Source organism: Passer domesticus, chromosome 3, assembly GCF_036417665.1.
Source record: "Passer domesticus isolate bPasDom1 chromosome 3, bPasDom1.hap1, whole genome shotgun sequence".
Classification (NCBI taxonomy): Eukaryota; Metazoa; Chordata; class Aves; order Passeriformes; family Passeridae; genus Passer; species Passer domesticus.
In genome coordinates, this window is record NC_087476.1 from 88,485,908 (window position 1) to 88,510,276 (window position 24,369).

The following is a 24,369-nucleotide window of genomic DNA, read 5'->3' on the forward strand; positions in this document are numbered from 1 at the left end:
GTGTGATGGAAGACCTTCTCTTGAAAGACAGACTTACCAATTTTTTCCTGGATTGTGCCAAGTTCCCATATTTGAGTGGAAAAAAAAGCATCAATATTTATTGGTCCTGCATACAAATAAAATTTTTAAACAGTTTTCAACACCTGTAAATCAAAACTGAAACAGATGGAGAACATATCCACAATACAACTGACTTTTTTTATGGGGTTCTTGCACCTTTACAATAGTTTTGGTCCTTCACTTGGCTTACTTTGTTGCTAATCAGTATTTAGTATGCTTCCTCACATTAATAATGTAAGTTGAAACTAGCACTAAATAACCCACTTTTTTCTTTTCATGGTATCTATTGATGAATGAAAAGGACCTGAAGGAATTCTCTGTCTCGCCCTAGTTATTCTCAGTGGAGGAATTACTAGTCTAGCCATTGATCTTTGCCAATGGCAGGATTGACTGTGTTGCAATTGCATGTAATAAGATATGTTCTCTGTCTTCATTTCCAGACTGATGTAGTTTTACTCTTCTTAAAATCAAATAATATGCATTAACCAGTTTGGCATTGTACTTCTGTGAATCACCCTCCGTTTCAGGATTCATGACATGTGAGAAGTATCTAGAAAGCATTTGATTACGGTCCAGTTCAGCAACAATAGTCTGAAATGAGCAGGTAAATCTCTTTCACTGTGAGTAGCTTTCGTTCATACAACTACCAGCACAGGCAAAATTCTCCACTGATGCTTCAGATATGCATATCAGTTAACCTGCTTGTTTGTTTATTTGTTACTGTTGTGAAGTATGTTCATGGTAGAAACTTTTATTTTCAATTCCCTTTTAAAGCTCGGCGCATTGAGCCTCCTTTCTTATGCACATGCTGCCAAGGAGGATTGTCTCTAGATAAATTATGCCCTCTCTTTCTTAAACAAGATTAAAGAGCTTCTCGGGCTGTTAAGTATCCAGCACTTGAAATCCCAGTCTGTTTAGCTCACTGTGGCATTTGCCAACTGTGTGGAGTTTTGATGAGGCTTGTATACCTTAGTGGTACAACGTACAACATGGTTTAAGAAATGTAAAGTGTAAAGAGCATTTTTTGATGTTTAGGACAAAGATGAAAATCTGTTCTTCAGAGTAGAATCCATAAAATGGGACAAATAAAAAAACAAGCCATTGAAAAGTTTTTTTACTCTTTTTTATGTATTTATGTTACTACAAGGAGAATATCCTCATCTTTTAATTAGATAGGTTTTAAAATTAAAAAGCCTGTGCAGAGTATTTAAAACTTATTTTGATGCTGTTTTGTGGAAATGATTTTGAATAAAAAATGGGCTACACTGTTTCAGATGTAGGGAAGATGCCAATCAAAAGCACAGAATTCTGGCTTTAAATTTATTTGAGGTTTAGGATTTTTTTGATGTGGAATTAGTAATTTTTGGTCTGTGGAAGTTATGCTAAAATTTTACTCTGAATGTAAAGAGATTGTCAGTATAAATTTATCAGTGCATTCTCTCCCTTTTTTTGTGGGCTCATAATCTTAATTTAAAAGTCCAGTTCAAACTAGAATTCGGCTGGGTTGATGAATTTAGGATATATGGCCCAGTTTCCTATTGCTCTAACTGCAAGTTAACCTAGTTTCAAGAAATACGCAAATATCGTCACTGAGAGAGCAGTAGTCTCCACAAAAATTTGGCACAAAGTAGAGATGTTTATTACACTTCCACTCTTTGTGGATAGTGGAAAAGAAGATTACAGAGCAATCTGAAAAGAAAGCCACAGGCTGGAGAGAATAATAAAGAGGTATCAATCCACCACACCACACCATCTCTGACACAGTGGCATGACAAGTGGAAAATAACTTAACTCTGTAAAATAGGGAAAAGGCAGTAAAAAATGAATTGTGTTACAGTTTCTAAAACCTGCCTCAATTCAAGAAACAAATGCTCCTGAGAAGTGCCAAGGTGTACGACTTTCACATAAATCTCACGTGTCAGCAAATGGGGAACATGTAAAACCCTAAGAAACAGTGTCACAAAATATCAGATTTGTTAAGACCATTGAGATCACTGATTTAAGAAGGTCCCATTGCCAATCCCAAAGGCTTTCCTCGTAGGAAAAGCCTATCCATCCTCAGTGCTTTGATTTTCTCCAATAAACAATATTTCCAAAAAACATAGTGATATTTCCTATAACTGATGCACCATTTTGCTGCATATAAACATAATTAGAGGTATTTTCTTCAGTGGTCAGTTCCTTCCTTTTTTCCAGGTTTAACTAAGTTAAGGCTTCAAGGAAGAACATTTGAATTTGTTCCCTTTGAAAATACAGGCAGGATCTTATTCCTGTTATGTCACTTTAGAGTAATGCAATAAAATGTGCTTTCTTGTTCAGATTTATCTGCATGTTTTTGTACTTTTCTTCTGAATATATCGAGTGCAGGTTAAAATTGGTAGAAAAAAACTTGAACATCTGAAAATTGATCCAAATTTGACCTCAGGATCAAAATACTTCCTGGAACAAATGAACACATTGCAGAAGGAGCTTCTGATCCAAAGTAAAGGTTCTAAGGTCAAGGAGAGGGAAAGAAGAAAGGAAGAAATGGGTTTATTTTGGTTAAATAGCAGTCCTAGGTACAATTTTGGATCTTGAGAGAGTAATGCGGAGATGCAGTGATGGGCAGAATCTAAATGTGGAAAACTGCACCACACAGAGATTTCATTTGCCAGCAGCTCTCCAGACCTTCACTTACTGTGTTTATATTCACAGATTGCCCATGTAAGGCAGGGTAAAAGAGTAAGTAAGGAATTTTGACTCTTAGCTTGTATTAGCCATTAAGCAATGCAATGTCATTGGTTTGAGTTACACTGTGCTGTGCAAAGCACACACAGCCTTTAGTGATCATTCTCAGAAGAGTTCCTGCTGGAGAACGGCGTTCTCACTGCAGGCCGTCATGGATCTTGTAATCTCCTTTTCCTTTAAACTTGTGTCTGTTTTCCTGATTACAGAGTGACAACAATGACATTTTTTTCATAACCTGGGGACTGAATTGTACAAATTGTACACACACTTTCTGGTCAAGTTGCTTAAAACTTGTCCTAGGAAGAGTATTACACACATTTGTTCGTTTTGAGGGTGCTAGTTATAAATATCTTGAAATACTCTTCTAGGTTTCTATTTGTGGGCTTGTTTCATTGAGTTATTTTATACATACCCTGCCATCTTTTTACTCAGTAAATTCTGCTCTTGAGTCTTAGTGTCTTTTGAATTGGGTGTCACATTCCCTAGGAATGTATAGTGATATGTTTAAAAGAAAAGAGTGAACGAGTTCAATGTATGTGTTTTAATGGAAGGAAGAGAATTTTGGGACATAAAGCAGAAAACTTTGAAAGGAACACAGGATTTGGACAAAAATACAAAGTCAATTAAACTCTTTGCTCTTCTCACCCTTAGAAGTAGCTCTGGAGAAATGTGCAGACTTCAGTAGAGCTGTAATAGATTTGCAGTGCATTGAGTGAGAAGACCTTGGTCTCCTGTTTGGTAAATATTCTTTCTATGGCCCCTAGGAAAACAAAATGTGTGTGTGTTTAGCACTGCTCATGGTAAATACTCCCATTGACATCTGCATTCAGAAGGAGGATAGCTATGTATCAATTTAAATAGACTGCTTGTCAGGAATTATTGACTGAGAACTATTTTTTAATTTTTTTTTTTCATTCTGCATCTGTTAAAATTGTATGTAGAAATAATTTATAGGGAAATTTTATGCTTTATTTCCTCTTTTAAATAGTGCTCATGTAATTATGTCGCCCAATTACTTGTATTAACATACCCTTGTGCACTGTATGGGTTTTCTTCATAGCAGTTGCCATTACGATTTAAAGAAAAATATTCTCCTCAGACAAGCCTCTTTTATATAAAGGCATTTTTAACAGGGACAAATTGTTTCTTGTAAAAGAATAATTCTTGTGACAAAAATTTTTGACCTTTTTTCTCTTTGTTTTGTTCATTTAGGCTGGCTAAAATTGCATACATATTCATGTATTTTAATAAGAACAAAGCATTACTCTTGGATATTTTCCATAAATTTGTCCTCATAAGCAATTTGATAGACATCTACTATAAGTGTAATGGGGGAAGTTTACAGTAAATCAGTCTGCCTGGTTTAGGAAACTAGAATTTATTAACCCATTTCCCAAAGGCCCAGTGTTACCTTTGAGATTAGAAGAAAATTGTCACCATTTCCGTTTTAGAGCAGGGGCACTTTATAATAAGACTATATCATCTAATTGTTTAAAAATTTATTGTTTTTTATTGAAGTGAAATCAATTTACCTCGTACTATTAATTGTTTGTAAGATTAGAGGCAGTCAAAAAGTCTGGGGAATGCTGAGCACATTTGCAGTTATGTTTTTCAGCTGGGATTTTCTGCATAGGCTGTGATGCATTCCTGTTGCTAACCATGAAAGAGCTGTCAATACACTGGTTAACCAATATGCTTCTGTATGGAAAGCTTCTAGGAGTGGTATCAGTGAAGTGGTACCACTAATACCTTCCATTAATTGCTCAAGTAGTACCTCGAGACAAGACTCAATGGGCAGAAGCAGGCTAACCTGTCACTCCAGTGTGTCAGGCAGAATGTCATGTTGTGAGGCTGGCAGGGTGTGTTAGCTGAGGTATAAATCACTCACACTCAGGGCATGAATGAATGAAGTGCTAAGTTTGAGAGAATACTTAAAATTCTAAATGAAGAGTTAGATTTTTTTTTTCTGTTTATGGCTACAGAACCTTGTACCTGTTAACTCCTCGCATGTCATTTTCTTTTCCATTGCTTTATGAAGAAGAAACACAGATATATACACTTGTTACAGGAATTGTAAAATAATTAATCTTGTGTTCTTTTCACACTTTGGCTGATATCACCAGATATTATCTTATTATTTTTATATATATATGTATATACAGTAATATCTCAGTCCTTTTTGTGTTAAGAGAAGTGAACATTAGAAGATTAACAAAATAGTATGCATCTTTTAATCTTGCCATGTTCCACCACATCTGATAGTTTTATACATTTTATATGTCTACCCATGTAATTCAGTTGAATTCTCTTGTAAAATTGAATAACTTAAAAAATTTATTCTCTATTTTGCTCCTCATTTAACCTTAGTATCAGAACTTGATCAATTAATTTTGGTGGTTTTCTACTCAGTTTCACTTTCAGATTCTCATGTATGTACAATTCTTTAATAGTAGTATTCATGGAATAACAGGGGAAATGTTATACACAAACAAAGGAAAAGGCATAGTTTCAGTACTCTGGAAAATGTTGGGGCAAATGTTTGTAATGTGGATGAGATTATGGTCCTCCACTAAAGGCCGTTTGTAAAATCCCTTCCTAGCAAGGCCATTTGGAATGTTTTTATGCACCATCTACAGAAACCATAATATATGCAGAGGACATATCTCCATTTTTGTTTCCATCCTAAAAAGCAATGCTACAATACTAATAAGAAACAATTCCACTACATTGACATTTGACGTGATTTTCTTTGTTTTACTCTGCTATGTCTCGATTTGATGGCCCTCTAGTCACTATATTTTGAAGCTTTTATTGCTGAACAGTCATTACTTTAACACACTGCAAATAATGAAAAAAAAACTTAAATTTTTTGTTCCACATGAAGATTTTCAGGCAGAAGGAACACTGAACAAGAAGGTGCTGTGGTGTGCTATGTCAGTACCTTCCAGTCCAAACATACTAACCCAGATCATTGTTTTTTACCTTCCTACATAAAAAAGACTGTACTTTTCAAAATAAGCAATTGCTCAGACAAATCAGAAAGGAAGTAGAAACCAGGAATTTAAGATAGCTGTCAGTCATAAAATGTGCCCATCTTAAATAAGTACCCATATAAGCCACTGTTGAACTTCACTCTTGTATCAGACAGAATTGTAGGAAACAGAAAGTTGCAGTACATGGACAGGCAGTGCAAAGTACAGAAAAGCCCTGTCATTTGCCAAAGACATCTGAAACTAGTAATATAAAATCTTTTATCTTGAGGTTAGAATTATCTTGTAGTTGGACTGCAAGATTACTCTGGAACTCCAAATGAAGCCCTGCTGTGTAACTCCTATCTAGTCTTGAAAAACATGTGCAAACAGAATAACAATACAGAAGGCAAAATGCTCATGTTATGGCTGCAGAAAGGCAAAAAGTAAGAATATCTGCCACAGTTTCCAAGTCAAACCCATATTGTCATATATAGGCTGTGCATAGGTTTAAAAGTACCCCTTTTTTTAGCATCAGACTGGTGTATGTAGTCATTAAATTACTTCAGATATTTTACATTTCATTGCAGTCTTCCATATAAGTCAAATTGATATTTACTTTAATTATTTACTTACACTTATAAATCATGATAAGATATAATTAATGCTCCTAAAGATCTGTTAGCTGCAAACAGAAGCTGTGACATGGTGTAAGGTTCTTGGGCTGTTCTCCCAGTGTGCCCCCTACTCTAGATCCTGTGGAGCCATAAAGCAGCATGCAGAAGACAGAAAGAAGTTCAGAATTCTGCTGTACCTTTTGAGGAAGCTTGAAGGATCAAGTCTGAAATGGATGCATTTCCACATACCATGTTACTTTTTAAAAGAATAAAGGAAAAGTAGGGAAGAATTGCACAGTGTTTCACAAAAAAAAAAGCTCACAATTACTTAATACATAAATATGAGAAGGATTGTGGAGATAGGGTTGTTATGGGTGTACTAAGAGAAAAGACAATGTCAGAATTATGCTTTCACAAATAAGCCTTGGAGAAATCCAGAATTCTGTGAGAAAATACGTATTTGCACTGAGGCCAATTTAGGCTCAAGTGGCATTATAAAACCATCTGAGCTGTAAAGGCAAGTCTCAGTTAATTTACCAGATGAGTTCAATTTGGAAAGTAAATTCTGCTTGTCTTACTCTTGTACAGGTCATCACAGAATGGCTGCTCCTTAAGGAAAACGAGAAAGATTTTGTCCCGAAGTGGGAAAAAGAGTCTAATAAAACAGAAACAAAACCCCAGAGTTGGGGATCATATTTGTTAGGGTAAAAATCTTGATATTTCACTGAATTTTACATCTGTTTTAAAGCTCTAGTATGATGAGCCATCCTTTAGTTTTCTCTGATTCTGTTTGAGCAGAATGAAATCACTTCCTGTAGGTAGAAATCCACATTCTAAATGGAATATATCTTGGTCTCAGTAGAACTGGTATTATTTTGTATAACTGTTTCAACTCATGCTATTAAGAACTTTCCTGTGATTTCTGGATCACAGATTAATTCCAGAATCTCACATCCTCCAAGTCACTAACTGAAATATTGTGAAACTGCACATTATTGTATCTGAAAAGGGTATTGAGATCTTGTTCATGCTGCTGGTACTTCACAGTCCGATTATTGTAACACATTTCATTTCAATCTTCCCTTCTGTCTTGAGAGTTGCCAGCAAATGGTCCAGAACTTCAGTTAGACTTCTTTTCTATTAGAGTTGTCACCAGCATAGCTCCTGAATTCTTTATAAGCTCTAGTGATGTGATCTAGAATAAAGGCCTGCTTTCGACCTTCAGGCGCTGACATGGCCTTGCTCAAACTTACTTTTTGACCTTTCTGTCTCCTGATGTTCTGTGCCCTCTCCTTGGATCACCAGCCAAGCTGCCTTTCTGGTCTGGGCCTGTCACCTTTAAAGTAATGGTTAAAAGTGTATTGATGCAGTAATGACTTTACAGCCCAGCAAGCTCCACTTCATTAAATTGGTTGTAATTTGAACTCTGAAACAAGATAGCATCTTCTATAATTATATTTAAATAAATTAAGGTTAGAACTGTGGTATTTAGTTAGTGATAGATTGCCTTTATTTATTCTTATACCTTGTCCCAGGACATTGTATGCATAATTAAAAAAATAAGGCATATACTCTCATATAGTATGGTTATGATATATAAGCACATTGACGTGAAATTTAATGGTGCAATTAGCAAGAGTATTTTCTGTGTTATTCATAAAAGCTGTTGCAGTATTTTACACTGCTTCCTAGTAATTAGTATATTAGTAATCCAGGTGATGGGAAGAGAAGTATTATGTAATGGTAACTGCTTCATTTCAGAAACACCAGGGCTTTTATGTATATTCAGCCTTAGTTCTGCATTCCTTTTCCTTTGCAATTTACAAATATGCACATTTTGCTGCAACACAGGCTCTTCCTCACTTCAGAAATAGGAAGGAAAATAAGTGGAAGCTGTATAACCCCTGTTTAGTGGCCTAATTTCAGTCTTTTAAAATCATCTTGAGTCTAGCATAATTTCACTGAAAATCTGGTATTATAAAACTTAGAAAAGATCAAATTTAGGCACTAGTAATGGAGTGCATACAGTGTATCTCTTCCAAAAGAGAGACAGATTTAATTTTTTTTAAGTTCTTATGTGAAGTGTAAAAGATATTCTTTTGTAATAATTGAGAGCTAATCATTGGATAATGGGTGTTGCATGTTTAATGCAACAGTGTAGCTGTCATGTTTTTCTTTTTTTTTATTTTCTTCTTTCTTTCTGCACATTCACCTCTTGTTGAACAGAAATAAAAGGTTCAAGGCTTGTCAGCATCAGTTTATAGATAGCTGTTTAAAAATAATGAGGTATTGGGTATTGTAAGGCTCAGGGCTGTCTTGCCAGACTCATTTATTTCCATTCACCTTTTGTCAGAATTGCAGACAGAAGACATTCAATTAAAACTTGTCACCTGTTGCGTGTGACCTAATTTGTATTTGTGACTGTCACAGATTAGGATACATATGGAGCCATTAAAAAATGTAAGGGAACAATGGGATTCTTAAACATTTTATGCCACATTTTCTGCATGTGAACATCTTTGTTTATGGACCATTCTTCAAGGGAAATCACTTGGGCTGGGAAATAATAGAATTTATTTACACGAAGTCTCATTTATATGGGAAAACTAAGGGGATTTTATTAGCGTTCTTTTGTGGTTTAATGCATAAATGACAGTGCACAAAATTTCAGCAGGTAGATGATTAGTTCATGCAAAGTTAATGTTCCTTTCAAGAGAGGTTGAGTATTGAGCTGTGTAAGTAATGCATTTATGAGTTCTTTTGTCAAACTGAAAAAAACAAACCACTGGGCTTTAACCTAAGAGATGGATTTATCAGTTCCTCTGCAAAAATCCGGCCTATCTCATCCCCTCCTCCCAGGACAAAAATGAAATTTCCAAAATACTGCTTACATTTGCTTGCCTTGAAACTTTGTTTAGTATTAAACGTAAGCAAAATCTGAAATATCGTTTTGAAGCATTTGTTTTGCAAAAGCAGTATTTTTCGCTTTTGTTTTTTCAACCTGAAACAATTCACTAAATATTTTAATTAGCCCGATTATTTGGGTTTTTTTAATAATAAAATGTTTTTTACAAATTGTTGCAGAGGAACAGATAAATTAATCAACTTTAGTCACAGATGAAGTTAGATATTAAACTAATAAACACTGTTTTGTTTTTCAGTCAATTATATGGATCAGTTAATGAATTAATTATTTTACAGGCATATCTTGAGAATAGCCAATTTTATCCCACATTAACAAATATTTTTTGGTACTAGCTGAGTGTAAGGTAGGAGGATGATTTTTAGGCTTCCTATGCTACTGTAAACAATGTGTTTAATTGTGGAGATGACTGTAGGAAGACAAAACATAAAGCCTTCCCTTGGTAATTGTTACTTCAGTCATAGATCAGGAAAACTTTAATGTGAGTCATAGCTTGTATCTTCTTTGATTAATTAGGGCTTTGTTTTCAAAATTCTGTCTTCCTAGTAGACACATATTTTACATCTCTAGCTGAATTTTTACCTGCATAAGGTATTACCCAAATACTTTGTGAACTGATTGCAGAAGCTCTTTGGCATCTTTGTAATTCAGCGCATAAAATAAGTATGCAGATCCAGAATATCAAATAGCTGATATTATCTTATTTCTTCAGCTGTGTTCCTTTTTTGCATGTTTCTACTGAGAAGTCTTTCATGGTTTAAAGTATTTTTTCTACTGCAAATCTCTCAATGCACTGGTTAATGCACTGGACTCTAATCCCAAATTACAGAGGTTGCTGAAGTGTCTAAAGAGTATCTAGATGAGTGTGCATTCTTAAATCTCAATACATTCTGTCTGTGTTTATGGTGGGAAAAATCAACTAGTTTTTCTGGCTTCTGTAAATTCACTGAAGTTTATTCAGCAATCTTAGAAATAATCACAGTAAGTTCAAATTAACTGGAACACTCTATTAAGGCATTGTCCCAAAGGAGAACCACAATGGAACCTGCCATTAAAACTATATTTGTGCTTTCCAGTTTTGCCAGAGTTTTTTTACCTCTGCTACCAATGTTCCTCCAGAGCTTGGCAAGATGCAGTTATGTGGGCATTCATTTTTACCTGTCTCACTGTTGAAGACAATGCTGGGAATCTTGCAGACATCTGTAGAAAATGGTTTGTTAGCCAGTTACATATCTCAAAAAATGAGATATTTTTCATACATATCAAATGCTGTGTTAGAGGTGGAGCTTGCCAGGGCAGCATTGATGTAGAACATATCAGCTTGCCATGAGACTATTATGTAGGGGAAACAGGAAGGGAGCAGAATGCGAAATTCCTGAAGGAAGTAAAAATTGCACGTTTCAGTCTGATTTCAAACCTGTTGTTTACTGATTAAGTAAATTTTTGCTTTCCTCAAACAAAAAGCTCCCCAATTAAAGGTAGTGAACAATTTCTTACAGGCAGTCCTGGTGTTGGTAGGACTTGATTTGAAGGATTAGGCTAATGCCTTCCAGTTGAGCTTGAGAATTTCTTGTGGGCATAGAGCGCTGTGGAAAGGCCAAGAATGTGGGTCAGGTGAACAAATGAACAATGGAGTCTTGTAGCCAAGGTAAGAAGGAGGTGATGGAGAAGAATAATAGAGATGGATGATAAAAGGAGTAACTAGCGGTGGATAAAAAGATAAATAATAGATAAAAGGAGTAAATAATACACTTTTAATGTGGCTTGGATCTGTATGGAAAATGAGATGACATGGTTAAATAGTGTTTTCATACTGAGGACCTGAATTGCAAAGTCAATAATATATTGGGCTATGGCCAATCCTTTTGGTTATGTAGCATCATCACTGTGGGTATCTGTCCTCCATGAGGTCTTCAAGGCAGCGTGAGGAAAGAACCACAGAATACGAATAATAATTTACATTTATTGGCAAGGTAGAAACAGGTGAGGAAATACAAAGAAAATGAGTTCAGGTTTAGCTATGTTGTTTAGATTTAATAACCTGATGGGTAGCTCATGTGGCACTTCTGCTCTGGCCTTCAGTTGTTTCTATGCAAGGTTGTGTGGGCACATTTAGTGCAGAGTGATTTGGTTGTGTGTTGTGTAGCATTTGATAGAAATCCTGCAAAGATTATGTAAGGTACCAGGAGGCAGACTTTTTTGTAGAAGCTTATGTAGTGACTATTATTATAAGCATTTATTCCCTTAAGAATAGCTGGAGAATTTCTTACGTTGTATCAGTACATGTAATTGCTTTGTTTAAAAAAGTAGCTATTGCATTGAGTTACACAGTTTCCATCTCTCCCTATGTTGCATTTCTACAGCCCAACACTCATCATCTGAGATTTCTAAGGCATGTCTAAATCTCTGACCACCCATCTCTCCTGAGCAAATGAGTTCATGAGTTGTGCTTGTCCTGAGATGTAAAGTGCACGTGTTGCACTTTAACATTGAAAGTAACTGCTCTCTTAACTGGTAGCAAGCCTGTTTTTCCTATTTCTACCCTGTGGTCATCCCTGTTTTTCCCATTAGGGCTCTTGGTGTTTTTTCTCTCTGTTGAAGGCTTTTCAAATGAGCATTAGGAAATGCGAAGAATCACATTGTCTTGTCTGTGGTGGAGCTGTGTTCAGTGACATGAATGGATATTTTGACCCTGAAGAACTATAATTGTAATACATGTAATGCAGTTCATTGGGAGGTATTACATAATTTTTTATGGGTGGAGTGGGTATCTTTCTTTTCACTTCATGGTTGAGGACTGATTGGGTGAGCAAACTGAGATACTGAAGATTTTGTGAAGCCACAATGCACAGCAGAGCTGAAGCAGAGGTTTACTCAATTTCTCCAGATGTCACAATATCCTCCTTAATAATCTGATTACAGACTGTGTGGAATTCAAACAGTTATGTCTGTGACTGATGTAAAGCTCCTCCTGCCCCAAATGAGGATTTTTGTGGACAAAATTACTTTTATTTCTTCCTTTTGTTATTCTAACAAAGGAGGCATCAGTTGCTACTGTCTTGAGCGTTACTATCTTGATAAATAAACATTTATGTAATGAATTCTCTCATACAAGCTATAGGAGTTACAGAGGAATATCCACAGATATACTTCGGAACATCTGGATTTCAGTTTGCTACCTACTAAACTCCAAAGTTTTTATAGAATATCAGATGGATATAGCTTGTTAAGCAGTGTCTTGCACTGTGCTTACTTCTATAAAGACCCTTGGGAAGTAAAACACCACGTGTAGGGTGTGTTAGGTTATCAGAAATTAAATCCAAAGTATCTACTTTCTTATATATACAGATACAGAAAAATATAGGTATAGGATTTCTTATAGATAAAGGAAATATTAGGAGCCAAAATGATGATAAACTCTATCAATTTTAATGGATGGGTTATAAAGCTCTGATTTGTAGTCTATTGATGTTATGTTATCAAAACTATTTTCACATTAAAATTTTAATTAGTTCTATTATAGACTTAGGTAATTTTAAATTGTGCAATACAAATGCTCCCCAGTTATCTAGAAGTTAAGGTTTTTTAAAAGAAATCTTTATTTACAGATAAAGCAACGTGTATTAGGTGAGGGCATGGATCTAAGTAAAATTTTGCTATTGTGACATTTTTCTGTATTTCCTTCCATTGAGTATGTGAATGGCTTGAATGTGTATCTCATCTAATGCAAAGGAGGTAAAAAAAATTGCTCATCTTGGTAGATTTATATTATTTTAATTTAAGCTTCAGTTCCATTACTTTTTGATTAAACATACTTATGTCTGATGCTATCCATCTTTTATCACTATGAAATCTGTTCCCAAGCAGAAAGAAGGATGGCATCTGAATTATGCAGAAATCATTTTCTATCTATTTTTCTTCAAATGCTGGGCAGTCTTTTTCATAATCCCACCAATATTGCATGTGGCTTGTTCTAATCCTCTGCCTATTTCTGAATATTCAACTGTCAAACCTTGGTCTTCTGCTGTTTGTTTTTAGGGCAGTGTATTGTCCTGGATGTCATTTGCTTCAGGTGTAGCTCAAACTCCCAATTCAAGTGTGAAGAACAGTGAGTTATCATTAGTTCTGAAAGGTTTGAGCTATCAGTTTTTAAAGTGGTCTTTTAGTTTGTGCATTTCTAGGTATAAGTTAAAAAGAATAAAAACGAAAAGAACTGTGCTGTGTTGATTGAATCAGCAAAAAATTTATCTAAAAGCTTAGACCACAAATCAGTCACAAGTTACATAGGTAACTACCATAAACAAGATTTCCTTCATAATTATGCACTGACCTCTTGGGGTATGTGGTTCATTTGTGTTACTATTTAAGTCTTGTGATCCCCATAAATGCCACTGGAGATATACAGTAAGAAATGTACTTCTTGAGTTTGATGGACTGTCTTCTGCAGTAAACCAAGTGAAATTTCACTGTTAAGTAGGGGTGGTCATTACCTGCTTTCCTGATGAGCAAAAGCTATTGACCACTGTTGGATACAACTCACTGAATTATACTTGCAGGTGTTTGTTGTGTCCTTAAAGCAAGCATGTCCTTTCTGTGTTAGTAACCCAGGAAATACAAGCAGGGGAAAAAAAAAAAAAAGGCAATACCACCCCAAAAATAGTGGCCTTGGATTTCTGTCTAGTTGGCAAAACACAAAACAGTTTTCTTTTACAAAATCCGTTTTGGTTTCTGGGAAGGAAAGAGGACTGACAGATGTTTCCTGGTAACTAGTCTGTGCTACCTGTGCAGGTTCAGAGGCAGCACATAAACTTTGTGCTGTGTTCTTCTTGCTGTGCACATGAACCATTTCTTTGATGGCTTCTCTTGCTGTCCAGAAGCCAGTTCTTGTGGTATTTTGTGTGTAAGGGAGAGATGAGAGGGATGGGAAGTAAAGAGAGGGGCACAATAATAGCAGTAGAAAATAGACATAGAGGGTGGAGAGCTGAAATAAACAATGAAAAGAAAAGTGAGAATGTTAGTTGTGCTTTACTACATCGCTCACAGGGGCCATTGATACTTCATGTGTCCTTCCATTCTTGTGTTATTAAATCCATGTCACCAGGGACAGATTTTGTGCTTGGTATTACTTGTCCTGTTGTCCTGAATATGTGCCAAGTTCTTCAACTTCCGTGTTATGTTACTGCTTGGTTTTAGTCACGTTCATCCAGGCTGTCTGGAAATCTGCCCGCCAGAAAGAAATGAAAATATTTCCTTGTTTTGTAAGACCTACTGTCTTTGCACCCTTTCACCTGTTTCATTTTGCCAATGAGAACAGCTATAGCTTGTTTCAGGAAGGTAGATTTCTATATATCCATACAAACGGGGCAGGAGAATGCTATATTGAGGGAATGAACAGTATGAAGGTAGAATGCAAATGTTAATTCATCACTGATGACATCTAAATGCACAACTGTACAATTTCTTTCAAATCCTCATGAACAATTTCAGTCTTTAAGCCACATATATATTCTTATTTTTCAAGGGATACTTACTCTGTATCCTCTGGCCATGTCTGGCCATGTTTGGCTTTGACTATCTAAACTGTATACAGGACTCATTGTTTCTAAAGTCCTAATACTCTGTACTTCTCTGCTCATAATGTTATGCTTCTATATCCATGGTGTTTATTACAGCTTTGAAATTCTGCTTCTGGCAAAGATGACTTAAGATTAGGCTCTTTCAAATGGAAACTAAACTTGCTAGCTGTTTTTAATAATATGTAAAAATGAATGAATGTTTTTAAATGAACAGGAAATTATGTTGTATACTTAGTCTTGCATGCGTGGAACTCTAAACTGCTTGCAAATACTTGTAATGCTGATTTCCCATGCTTTCTAAAATTAATCTTTTGAAATAAACATGCTTTTAATATAAATATTGGAAGTCAGGAAATAGAAGATTTCTACCTGAAAGGCATGCTCATAATGTATTTAATTATATGTTTGCTTGTGTTTCCAAATGTAGGTGTGCGCCTAGACCGAGTACGTGGAGGTCGCCAGAAGTACAAGCGCAGAATAGATGCAGAGAACAGCCCATACCTGAACCCTCAGCTAGTTCAGCCAGCAAAAAAGCCATGTGAGTACACCCCATACACAGCATTTCTCTCTCAGTACAGGCTGTTGACTCCTAGCTCTGTTTGCTGAGCTCCTTCTGGGTTCAACAAGGGTTTGGTCAGAAAATATTACCATGAAGACTATATCGATTTGGCTGTTAATAGGTTTTGTTTTAAATACGCTCATCTTTCTCAAGCAGAGTTGAACAAAGAGTGTTTTTACAGGTGGAAGTGTATAAAAGCATGGTTTATGCAGTGCAAATTTTACATTTACAGGTTATCTTTATTTTCAGTGGTACATAAAATGGTTCATACTGTGATCATTAGCTCATTGAAGCTTCTACTTTCAGATTTCACAAGAAAGTGATTTTTGTAGTTTTCACTAACTAAATGAGTTTGACTGCTCAACCTCCCAATGAAAATACATTAAGAGCCTCATTAATTCATACCTATAGATTAATACACTACCTAGTATTAGATTAAAACAGCAATATGCCACACTAATAACAAAGCAGAAAGTGGTAGTTTGGGCTCTAGTGCCCTCATGGATTTCTTTTTTGCTTTGTTTTGTTATGTTTTAATAATGTCCTTGATTGTATCTCTCCAGGCTGAAATTAAGAGAGAAAGAGATGATCATCTCACTGCTAAAATACAAGTCCATCCTCTTTGCGATTAACTAAAAATAGTTAGGGGTTTTGCTTTGCAGCTTATATAAACTCAAGCAGTGACTGTACTAATTCCATGAAGTAAATTTAATAGCATTATAGCTGTAGTGCAAGAGGCTGGTGTATTACCCTACAACGACACACAGGCTCTGTATCAAGTGTTGCAAACTCTTCCAAATTCAAATGGGAATACACAATGCAGTTGCTCCTGCTGTGGAGGTTAATTTACTCCTAACATGGATAAATAAGCCGGTGAAATAAGGAGGTCAGATTCCTTCTTGTCTCACTTTTGCCTGTGCCCCTAAGCCTCTGACAACACACATGTCAGTTTTAGCCCCTCGAAAATACCTGGCTGGATGGAAAATGGAATCTGTTTCTGATGGTGTTCCCCAGTAGGGGACAGTGCTGTGTACAATACGTTTGAGCATATGGGGATCTGGAGAGCAAATAAACAGTCTTTGAACTGTAAGTGAAAGGGCATTTTAGCTGTGTCAAAGAAAAAACAGCCAGTTTTACATAAAATTAAGGCTTAAGTGAACATATGGCATAGTTTCCTTTTGCCTTTCCAAAAAACATTATGCTGATTATATTCCTTCAATTGTCCAATCTGGCATCTTCTACTCAGCCTCCATAAGCTGTCCCACTGTTCTGTAAATACAATCTAGGGCTGCACTAAGCAGATTTTGCACATTATAATAAAAACTTTCTGATAATACAATAAAATTTAATAAACTCTAATGCTTAATTTCATTAGAGGTTTAGTTTTCCTGGGTGCACAGATTGTCAGTTTTTCATTTACTTGATATTGTCATTGAGTAGAATGTTGATAGCCTAACATACCAAAAAAGCCAAGACCAAACAGACAAAAAAACCAATCCAACCCAAAAACCCCAAGCCCTTAAGATATGAACAGAGGTTAATGCAGTTGTACTGAAATACAAGAATCTCTGTGTAAACCCAAGATTATTGCAATATGGTGCATTACATGACCTATAAGGTGATAACTGCACCGATTTCTGTAAGCTCCAGTTGTCTGAGATAAACTAACCTCCTCATAAATCATTACTCATTATCTGAGTGCTTCCCTCTGTTTTTCTTAGCTTGTCCAAGTACAAACAATTTTGTCATAAACATTTTTAAAACTTAATTTTAAAATCCTGGCAGATAAGTGTCCAGACTTGAAACAGTTGAATCGGTTTTGTGTGGAAGTAGCCTGGGAGATTTTCTGGACCCTGACTGATAGTTTGTGTGTAACAAAGGCACAGGAATGAAAATTGGGTTCTATTGATTTTAATTAGGGAAACATTAAATAAGATTTACCTTGAAACAGTGCTCATGGCTATTCAATTTCCTGAGTGATGGAGTTTTCTGAGTACATTCAGAATTTTTCTATGTTCTGTGCTAATGCATGTGCCAATACATGTAGCTTTTTCCCCCTGTAAGGAAGGAGCAGGCGTTTGGAGGATCTTTTCTACACCTACTTCTGTCTCTGTTGTATTTTCCAGCTTCACCATAGAATTTAATGGCCCAGCTGTAGATTTCATTGACTGCAAAAATAAAAAGGATTTGAGATTTTGCAAATCCTGAGTCCAAATAAACAATATTTCTAAATCATCTATGGAATACCTCTGGTGAGGAGCCTCATACACGAATGGAAGTTGTTCTTTGGCCATTTCTTCTGCTGCAGGGGAAAAAAACCCAGAACTTGGGGATGAGAGTGCTTCTTCGTTCATTTATCATGGTTTAAAAAACCAAAAAGTAGAAGTCCTCAGCTGCATATGTTTGGATGTTAAGAAACACTTAATTAATTTATCCTATTTTTCTAACCCATTAAAAATGGGAATTTGAAAAGAAGTAATGTTATCTTTTCTCACTTACATGTTTTCTGTGTGAAATTGAAAAACAAGTTATGAAAAGACTGTTTGAAAATTTTTTTAAAAGTGGAAAGGCTGTTTGCCAATATAAGCTAAAACTACCACCTGTCATTTGTAAATAAGAATAGAATTCCTCATTAATCAATTTGATAATCAGTCAACTATTGAGATAAAAACTTGCATCAGTTGGCGTAGTTCCTATAGTTCATATAAAGCATGAATACATTCCCTTGTAATAAAACAAGCTTGATGTAATGGTTTCCAGTTGGCTCTTACACTTATATGAAGGATTATCATATATCACAACTTCTGACACACAAATTTGGAATAAGGCAAAAATTGCAGAGACAGTAGATCAGAGTCAAGGAGTCTGTGTCACTAAAGAGCAGTAAAGTATCAGAAATCTGAATCAAGTGAGCATTTCATGGAAATATGCAATGGACTAATAGGGATCCTTTCTGACACTGATGCCTTGGGTTTTAGCTTGCATATTTTTCAGATTCTGTACTGCTTTAGTGTGCAGTTCTGAGCTTCATATTAAGGGATAGTAAGCTCTCTTCACAGAGTAGGTAGACACAACAGTTCCATTTCTAGCTTGGGACCAAGGACAACTGATCCAAATTTCAGGCCCAAGAGCATATACAATGTGGACTGAAGAGAGAAAAAACAAGAAAGATGGGACTTCATAACCTAAAGTTATAATTGGACAATTAACTCCAGTATGCTAATGGACTAGAACTTACCTCAGGACTGGTTGACCATTTTGGATCCATCTTGTGTGCAACCCTGGCTGGGCTCTTGTGTTGTCCAAGATGTATCATTGAGGCCTTTTAATAAATACGTGCTTTATTCTTTGACTCTGCCTAGCCTGTGATCTAGGTCAGCCTTGACAAGGCATCAACACTGCTGGGCAAGTCACATCCCACTCAGCTTCCATTGCAGGAGAGCAGTGTGGTCTGTCCTGTGGCTTAGATGCAGATGGGGAAAATGATACTAATTCTGGCAGCATTCTCTGCACTCAGAAAATACTTGGTGTCTTCTCACGGTGGAATCCCATTTTATATCAAGCCTTATAATGTTTTATCTCACTGAAGGGAACAGATTAATGTAAAATCACTAAGGGGTGCCGTTTGAGCTTTAAATTTTGATGGTGCATTTGAGGTCAAAAGATACACCTACCAGCAAAAGTAAAATGTATATATATTGGGAAGTGTGGTAATGTACCCTGTATTAGGAGGCTTAATTAATTAGTTCTTTTCCCATTTTTCAGTTCTGCCTTCTCAGAGTAATAAATCAGGCCCCTGTATAGAGATAAAATATTTCCATTGTGCCTTCACATGGATATAGTGCTCATATTATGTTTATCCTACTTACAGAATAGCAACACTGTATTGTAAATCTTGTGGGCTCTTCTCCTTTTTTCTTCTCTGCATTTTTCCATATAACTTAATTGATTATTCCAAATAGATGTCACAAGTCAACTGAATAAAAAAGTAAATGTTTAACATGTGAATGGAAATGCTATATATATGAAAATAAGCAATGTGTGACTACGATAAAGTATCATTCCATGCACAAAACCAGTTTTCTGTGGTAGAGTTTGCATACTTTCATACTTTGCTTAGTTTTACACTCTTTTTTCGCTTTGATTTTAGCATTTTTTCCTTTTCAGAAATGAGAAGGAGATCATTAGTCTGGGTTTGTAGGTAAAGAATGGTAGTTTGGGTCAGTGACAGAAGTTACAGGTTTCAGAGATTGACTAATTGCATATGGTATTTACTCACTTAAAAATACCCTTGCCTTTAAGGGGTGGGGTGAGTTGCAGGTAATAAAATGAAGGCAAAACTTTTCTATTTGAACAATACAAAATGTCCTGTAATGCATTAATCTTTTCCTATTATGTTTGTACTCCAGTAATAAACAAGGATCATGTATTTCTATGTTCTGTTGAATTTATTATTTAAGAACATACATGGCTGGCTTAATAAACATTGTTAATAGATCAGATTTGTTTGTGCTGTAACCACTTGTAGGAGGTCATGAAGTTACAATAAGGTGTAATTAGGTTCAGTGTCTTAAGACAAATTTTTGTGCACTTTGAAATCTGAGCCATCTGTTTGAAGTGTAGAATGATGCTGCTGGTGATCTTGAAATGTTCTGGACCATTTTTACAGATAACAAGATTGTCTCCCATTTGCTGGTGGCTGAACCAGAGAAGATCTATGCTATGCCTGACCCCACTGTTCCAGATAGTGACATCAAAGCACTTACCACTCTTTGTGACCTGGCAGACAGAGAACTGGTGGTGATCATTGGATGGGCTAAGCATATTCCAGGTACATACAGTATTTATTGCAAATAGCTAATGTACAGAAATCACTGCATGGGTTATTCTGTGCTGGTAAAAAATACAACTTTCTTCTCTCCCTACAATGCATAAAGTTTTCCTAAGGCTCCAGAATATTCCCACATGACATAGTTTAGATGGTCACGTATCTTACCTTGGAAGTAGTAGTGTTGTTGCTGTGAGTGTTACTATGTTAATAAGTTTCACATGCTGCTTAGAGAATTTTTTTTTCATGTATTGCTATTATTAAGATAAACTTCCCTTGCTATTCCAGAGCATTAGCCTGGCAAAAAGGGTCATACAAGTCCTCTCCTCTGTAGTCATCTGATTCAGCAGTATTTGAATGTAAGTCTGGATCCTCTGTTAGGCAAATGCACCACTACTGACTACAGGAGGTAAAAAATTCAGTTATATTTTGGCAAGGCGCAGAGGAATTGTTCTTTCCATTGACTTGATCTAGTGTGAGAACTGAACTGTGCCAGCAATTCATTATAAATAACTGAATTATCCCAAAAAGTCTCCTCTTACAACTTAGTATTTCCTTGGTCTTCATGGAATAGACTGCAGTCTGCATCACATAAATGCACTGATATTATAAAAGCTGACTGGCAATCTTATTAGCCAGAAAAATGGGGGTCATCAAAAGCAGTTTCTCAGAAGATTAGCAGCTCCTTCAGATAACATTTCAGGTGTATTTTTGCCCCTCCCCAGTGCTGAGGTGTTCTTGCTCTGTGAACTAGCAGACAAACTTACAGAAGTCTCCAGGGCTCTCAGTCTACCACCTTTCACAAACGGTAAAGTCACACAAAAAAAGGTCAGCTTTTTCTCTTGTTTCTTAAGGTATTTTTCTTGTCCAGCAGATGAGTGAGTGTGTTGGTGTGTTTTCATCACCTCATTAGTTTTCTAATTTTGATAGTGGAGCCTTATTAAGCATGAGAGTAGATAACCTTTCATTCCTCAGAGTAATAAGTCATTCTCATTTTAGCTGTGATTTTGGGACACCTTAATAGTAGAATAAATAATCCAGTCAGTTGTTTGTTTATCAGAGTTAAAGATATTTTATTTGTAGTTTCAAAATAAATTGCAAAGAAATATTCTTGCTGTTTGGTTTTCCCCCCTTCTTCTTACCAGTTCTTCCCGGTCATCTTGGATAAATATAAACACAATATATATGCAAACACAATCAAAGAATGATGATAATTTTTACCTTTATGAAGTGTTGGTTTTTTTTACTTCAGAGTAAAGACAACAGCCTACAGACTCTAAAATAATCAGTTGAAATTTAGTCATTCAAACAGTGTATAAACAAGCTCTTGTATCACAAGCAATGTTTTTCTGGTACAGTTAACTTATTTCTGTCTCCTTAAACTAGTTTGTCTTTATGCTTTGAATGCTACAGTAATTTCTTTAATCAAATTGATGGAAGTCCCTTTCCCAGCCCACACTGAAACCAATTTATTGGTCATGATACGCTGGCTATGTTGCTAACAGTCGTAACGAACTGTCAGGCAATATCGCAGTGCAGCTAATTTGAAGTCATTAGGTGTGCAGCGTTCAGGCAACAATTTGTTACAGTGGTTAGGAACACAGCTGACATTTCTGAATGGCTTTGTTCAGAGCAGTTCTAGATGAGCCCAAGCAAATTGTAAACTAATTTAAACATCACTCTATATTATAGGAGCTACTTTGTCTTACACTGGTTGCTAATAAAGCACCCCAAATTAAGTCAAAATGAGTTAAGCAGGTGAGTTTGAGTTTCATCTTTGGAAGATACCTAGATCACCTTAACCGAAATAGAGTAGCTCTCAAAGAAGTCAGTCATGCTCCATAGAAGTTGCTGGGGAACTTTAGTCAGTCTTGTTTGTGAATATGCTGTGTTGCTTGGATTTGGCTGGAGGGATGGGAAGAGCAGAGGGATGAGACTGAGCAGCCTTTAAAATGATGGCTTTGGTTAGTGTGGGAAAGGTATTGGATGCCTTAAACTGGCCATGAAAATTTAAAATCTGAGCCGCTCGAGGAGCTGCCACAAGACAGCATTTTAGTACAAAGTAACCTCAAACCACACCTACAGTGTAGGTTTGAGGTTACTTTGTACTAAAGGTAAGTGTACTTACCTGATTTCATTTTTAAAAAAAGCCCCAGGAAATAAAGACAGTCTTTTTACCTTCAGGTAACAGAGGACAGTGATAAAATCTGTGCCTGTTGTCTGGCATTTATTTGATCACAAAAATCAAAATGCAAAAGGCCTGGACATGCTAAAGGGTTAAAGGGCAAATACAATGAGCTTTTGTAGCTTGGTTTTGAATGTTGGACTGATGAACTTGGACTGGCTACGCTCAGCTGATATCTTTTACAAAACAGCGTCTGGAAGAGCCTGCATTAGTGCTGCCTGTTTGCAAAACTAACAAATGTTACTGTGGGCAGAAGCATAACGGGATGGGGAAAAGGATGAATTAGGAAAGGGGTGCAAATTGCATAAAAGTTCACTGTAGCTTGGCAGACTAAGTAAACCCTTGGTGTAAATCTTGTAGAGTCGATTAATTACACCAGTAGTGAATTTGTGCCTAGCACAGCAAAGCAGCAATCAGCAAATCTTTCTTTACTATAGTGATTTCTTAAGGTTCAGTGTAATTAAAGGCCCTTATATATCAGGTGCTTAATAACTAATAAAGATCTCAATTCTAAAGCATTGCAATGTAAAATTTGTCTTTATGGAGGAAACCAAAGCAATGTTTTCGCTCTTAAAAAAAGCCTTTTAATAGGATTATCTACAAAAATGTAACAATGCAATATTCATTCTGCCCCAGCCAACCATTTCCCATTTCAGTCACAGACTAAAAAATGTTTTCAAATTATACAACATTCAAGTCCTTTCATAAAATCATTAGTATTTTTGTTGTATTGGAAATATTTCAATAGTTGCTTTTATTGAACAAAAAGTCTATACCAAATACAAAAGGAAATATTGAAAGAAAAATATATATGGAAAGCCTTTATCAGTAAATAGAATTAGTCTCCTTGCATTTATAAATCAAATAAATGGAAAGTGTGTTGTTATGAAACATGACCATGTCTTATCTGAAGAAGAAAAAGATCACAATGGCATTAGGAAATGCTTGACTTTAGTTAGAGAGGCGTAAGGGCACAAGAACAGATGATGGTGCCCTAATAGCCCTTTTTAAGAATGACAGGGCCCCGCCATTAGCATCCTTTTATATCCTTGGAAATTGCTCATGCCTCGCTTTTATGGTTCCTATCTGCCTGACTCTTTTTTATTTCTCTTTCAATTTCATCCGCGCTCGGATAAGCGCATGCTAACACAATATGATTGAGCTGTAAAATGGAACGCTGTCGCCTCTAATCTCTTTTATGTAGATATGGAGGTACTTCCACACTCCACTTCATTCTCTCTCCATTGTTGGCCTTTTTAGAATGTGTTGCCGAGTAATGGAGGCTCAGTCAAATATTAGAGCTAGGTTTCACAGGGTGTGATAAGAAGATTATCAGGCCAGCAGTCAGATCTATTGTTGTTCTTTGTGTCAGATTAAAATATTCTGATGTACTGTAACTTCGTTAGTAAAATACTGAAGGTGCTTAGGGAGGGAGGCTGATGCTGCTTCATCTCCTGCCTGATGAGACAAAACTCCTATTAACTGACCTAAATAAATGGTAAATAATATTAGGAAGCCTCTGTAAGACTATTTTATTTTATTTTATTTTATTTTATTTTATTTTATTTTATTTTATTTTATTTTATTTTATTTTATTTTATTTTATTTTATGTTTTTTGTTTTATTTTATTATCTATTTTTCAAATTTTATTTTAGTTACCTTTTAAATACAGAAGCCTTTCTTAATTCAGTATTTTCTTGTAGTTGAGTTTCCTACCCTTCACATTGTATTTTGGGGAGTTTCCATTTAATTGGTTGCATTATATTAATTAAACTTTCGCTGTATAGGGTGGTTTTCTGCTGATACCTGCTCACAGTACCAGTACAGTTTTGCCTGGATTTTTATAACTCTGTCATTGACATTCACCAAAATATGCAACATTTTTTCTTATTAAGTGGAGGTAGTGAACATTAAGCTCTTAAAA

At 35.9% G+C, this 24,369-nt stretch overlaps 1 protein-coding gene across 27 annotated transcripts in view; it reads left to right on the top strand.

Annotated features, from left to right (window-relative positions):
- Positions 1 to 24,369, top strand: part of ESRRG (estrogen related receptor gamma) — a 389,256-nt gene that overhangs the window by 322,016 nt on the left and 42,871 nt on the right. For all 27 annotated transcript variants that reach the window (XM_064414191.1, XM_064414211.1, XM_064414212.1 and 24 more), the window contains 2 exons: positions 15,300 to 15,410; positions 20,101 to 20,262. In XM_064414191.1, the coding sequence (XP_064270261.1) occupies positions 15,300 to 15,410; positions 20,101 to 20,262 (273 nt within the window). The remainder of the gene's footprint in view (positions 1 to 15,299; positions 15,411 to 20,100; positions 20,263 to 24,369) is intronic.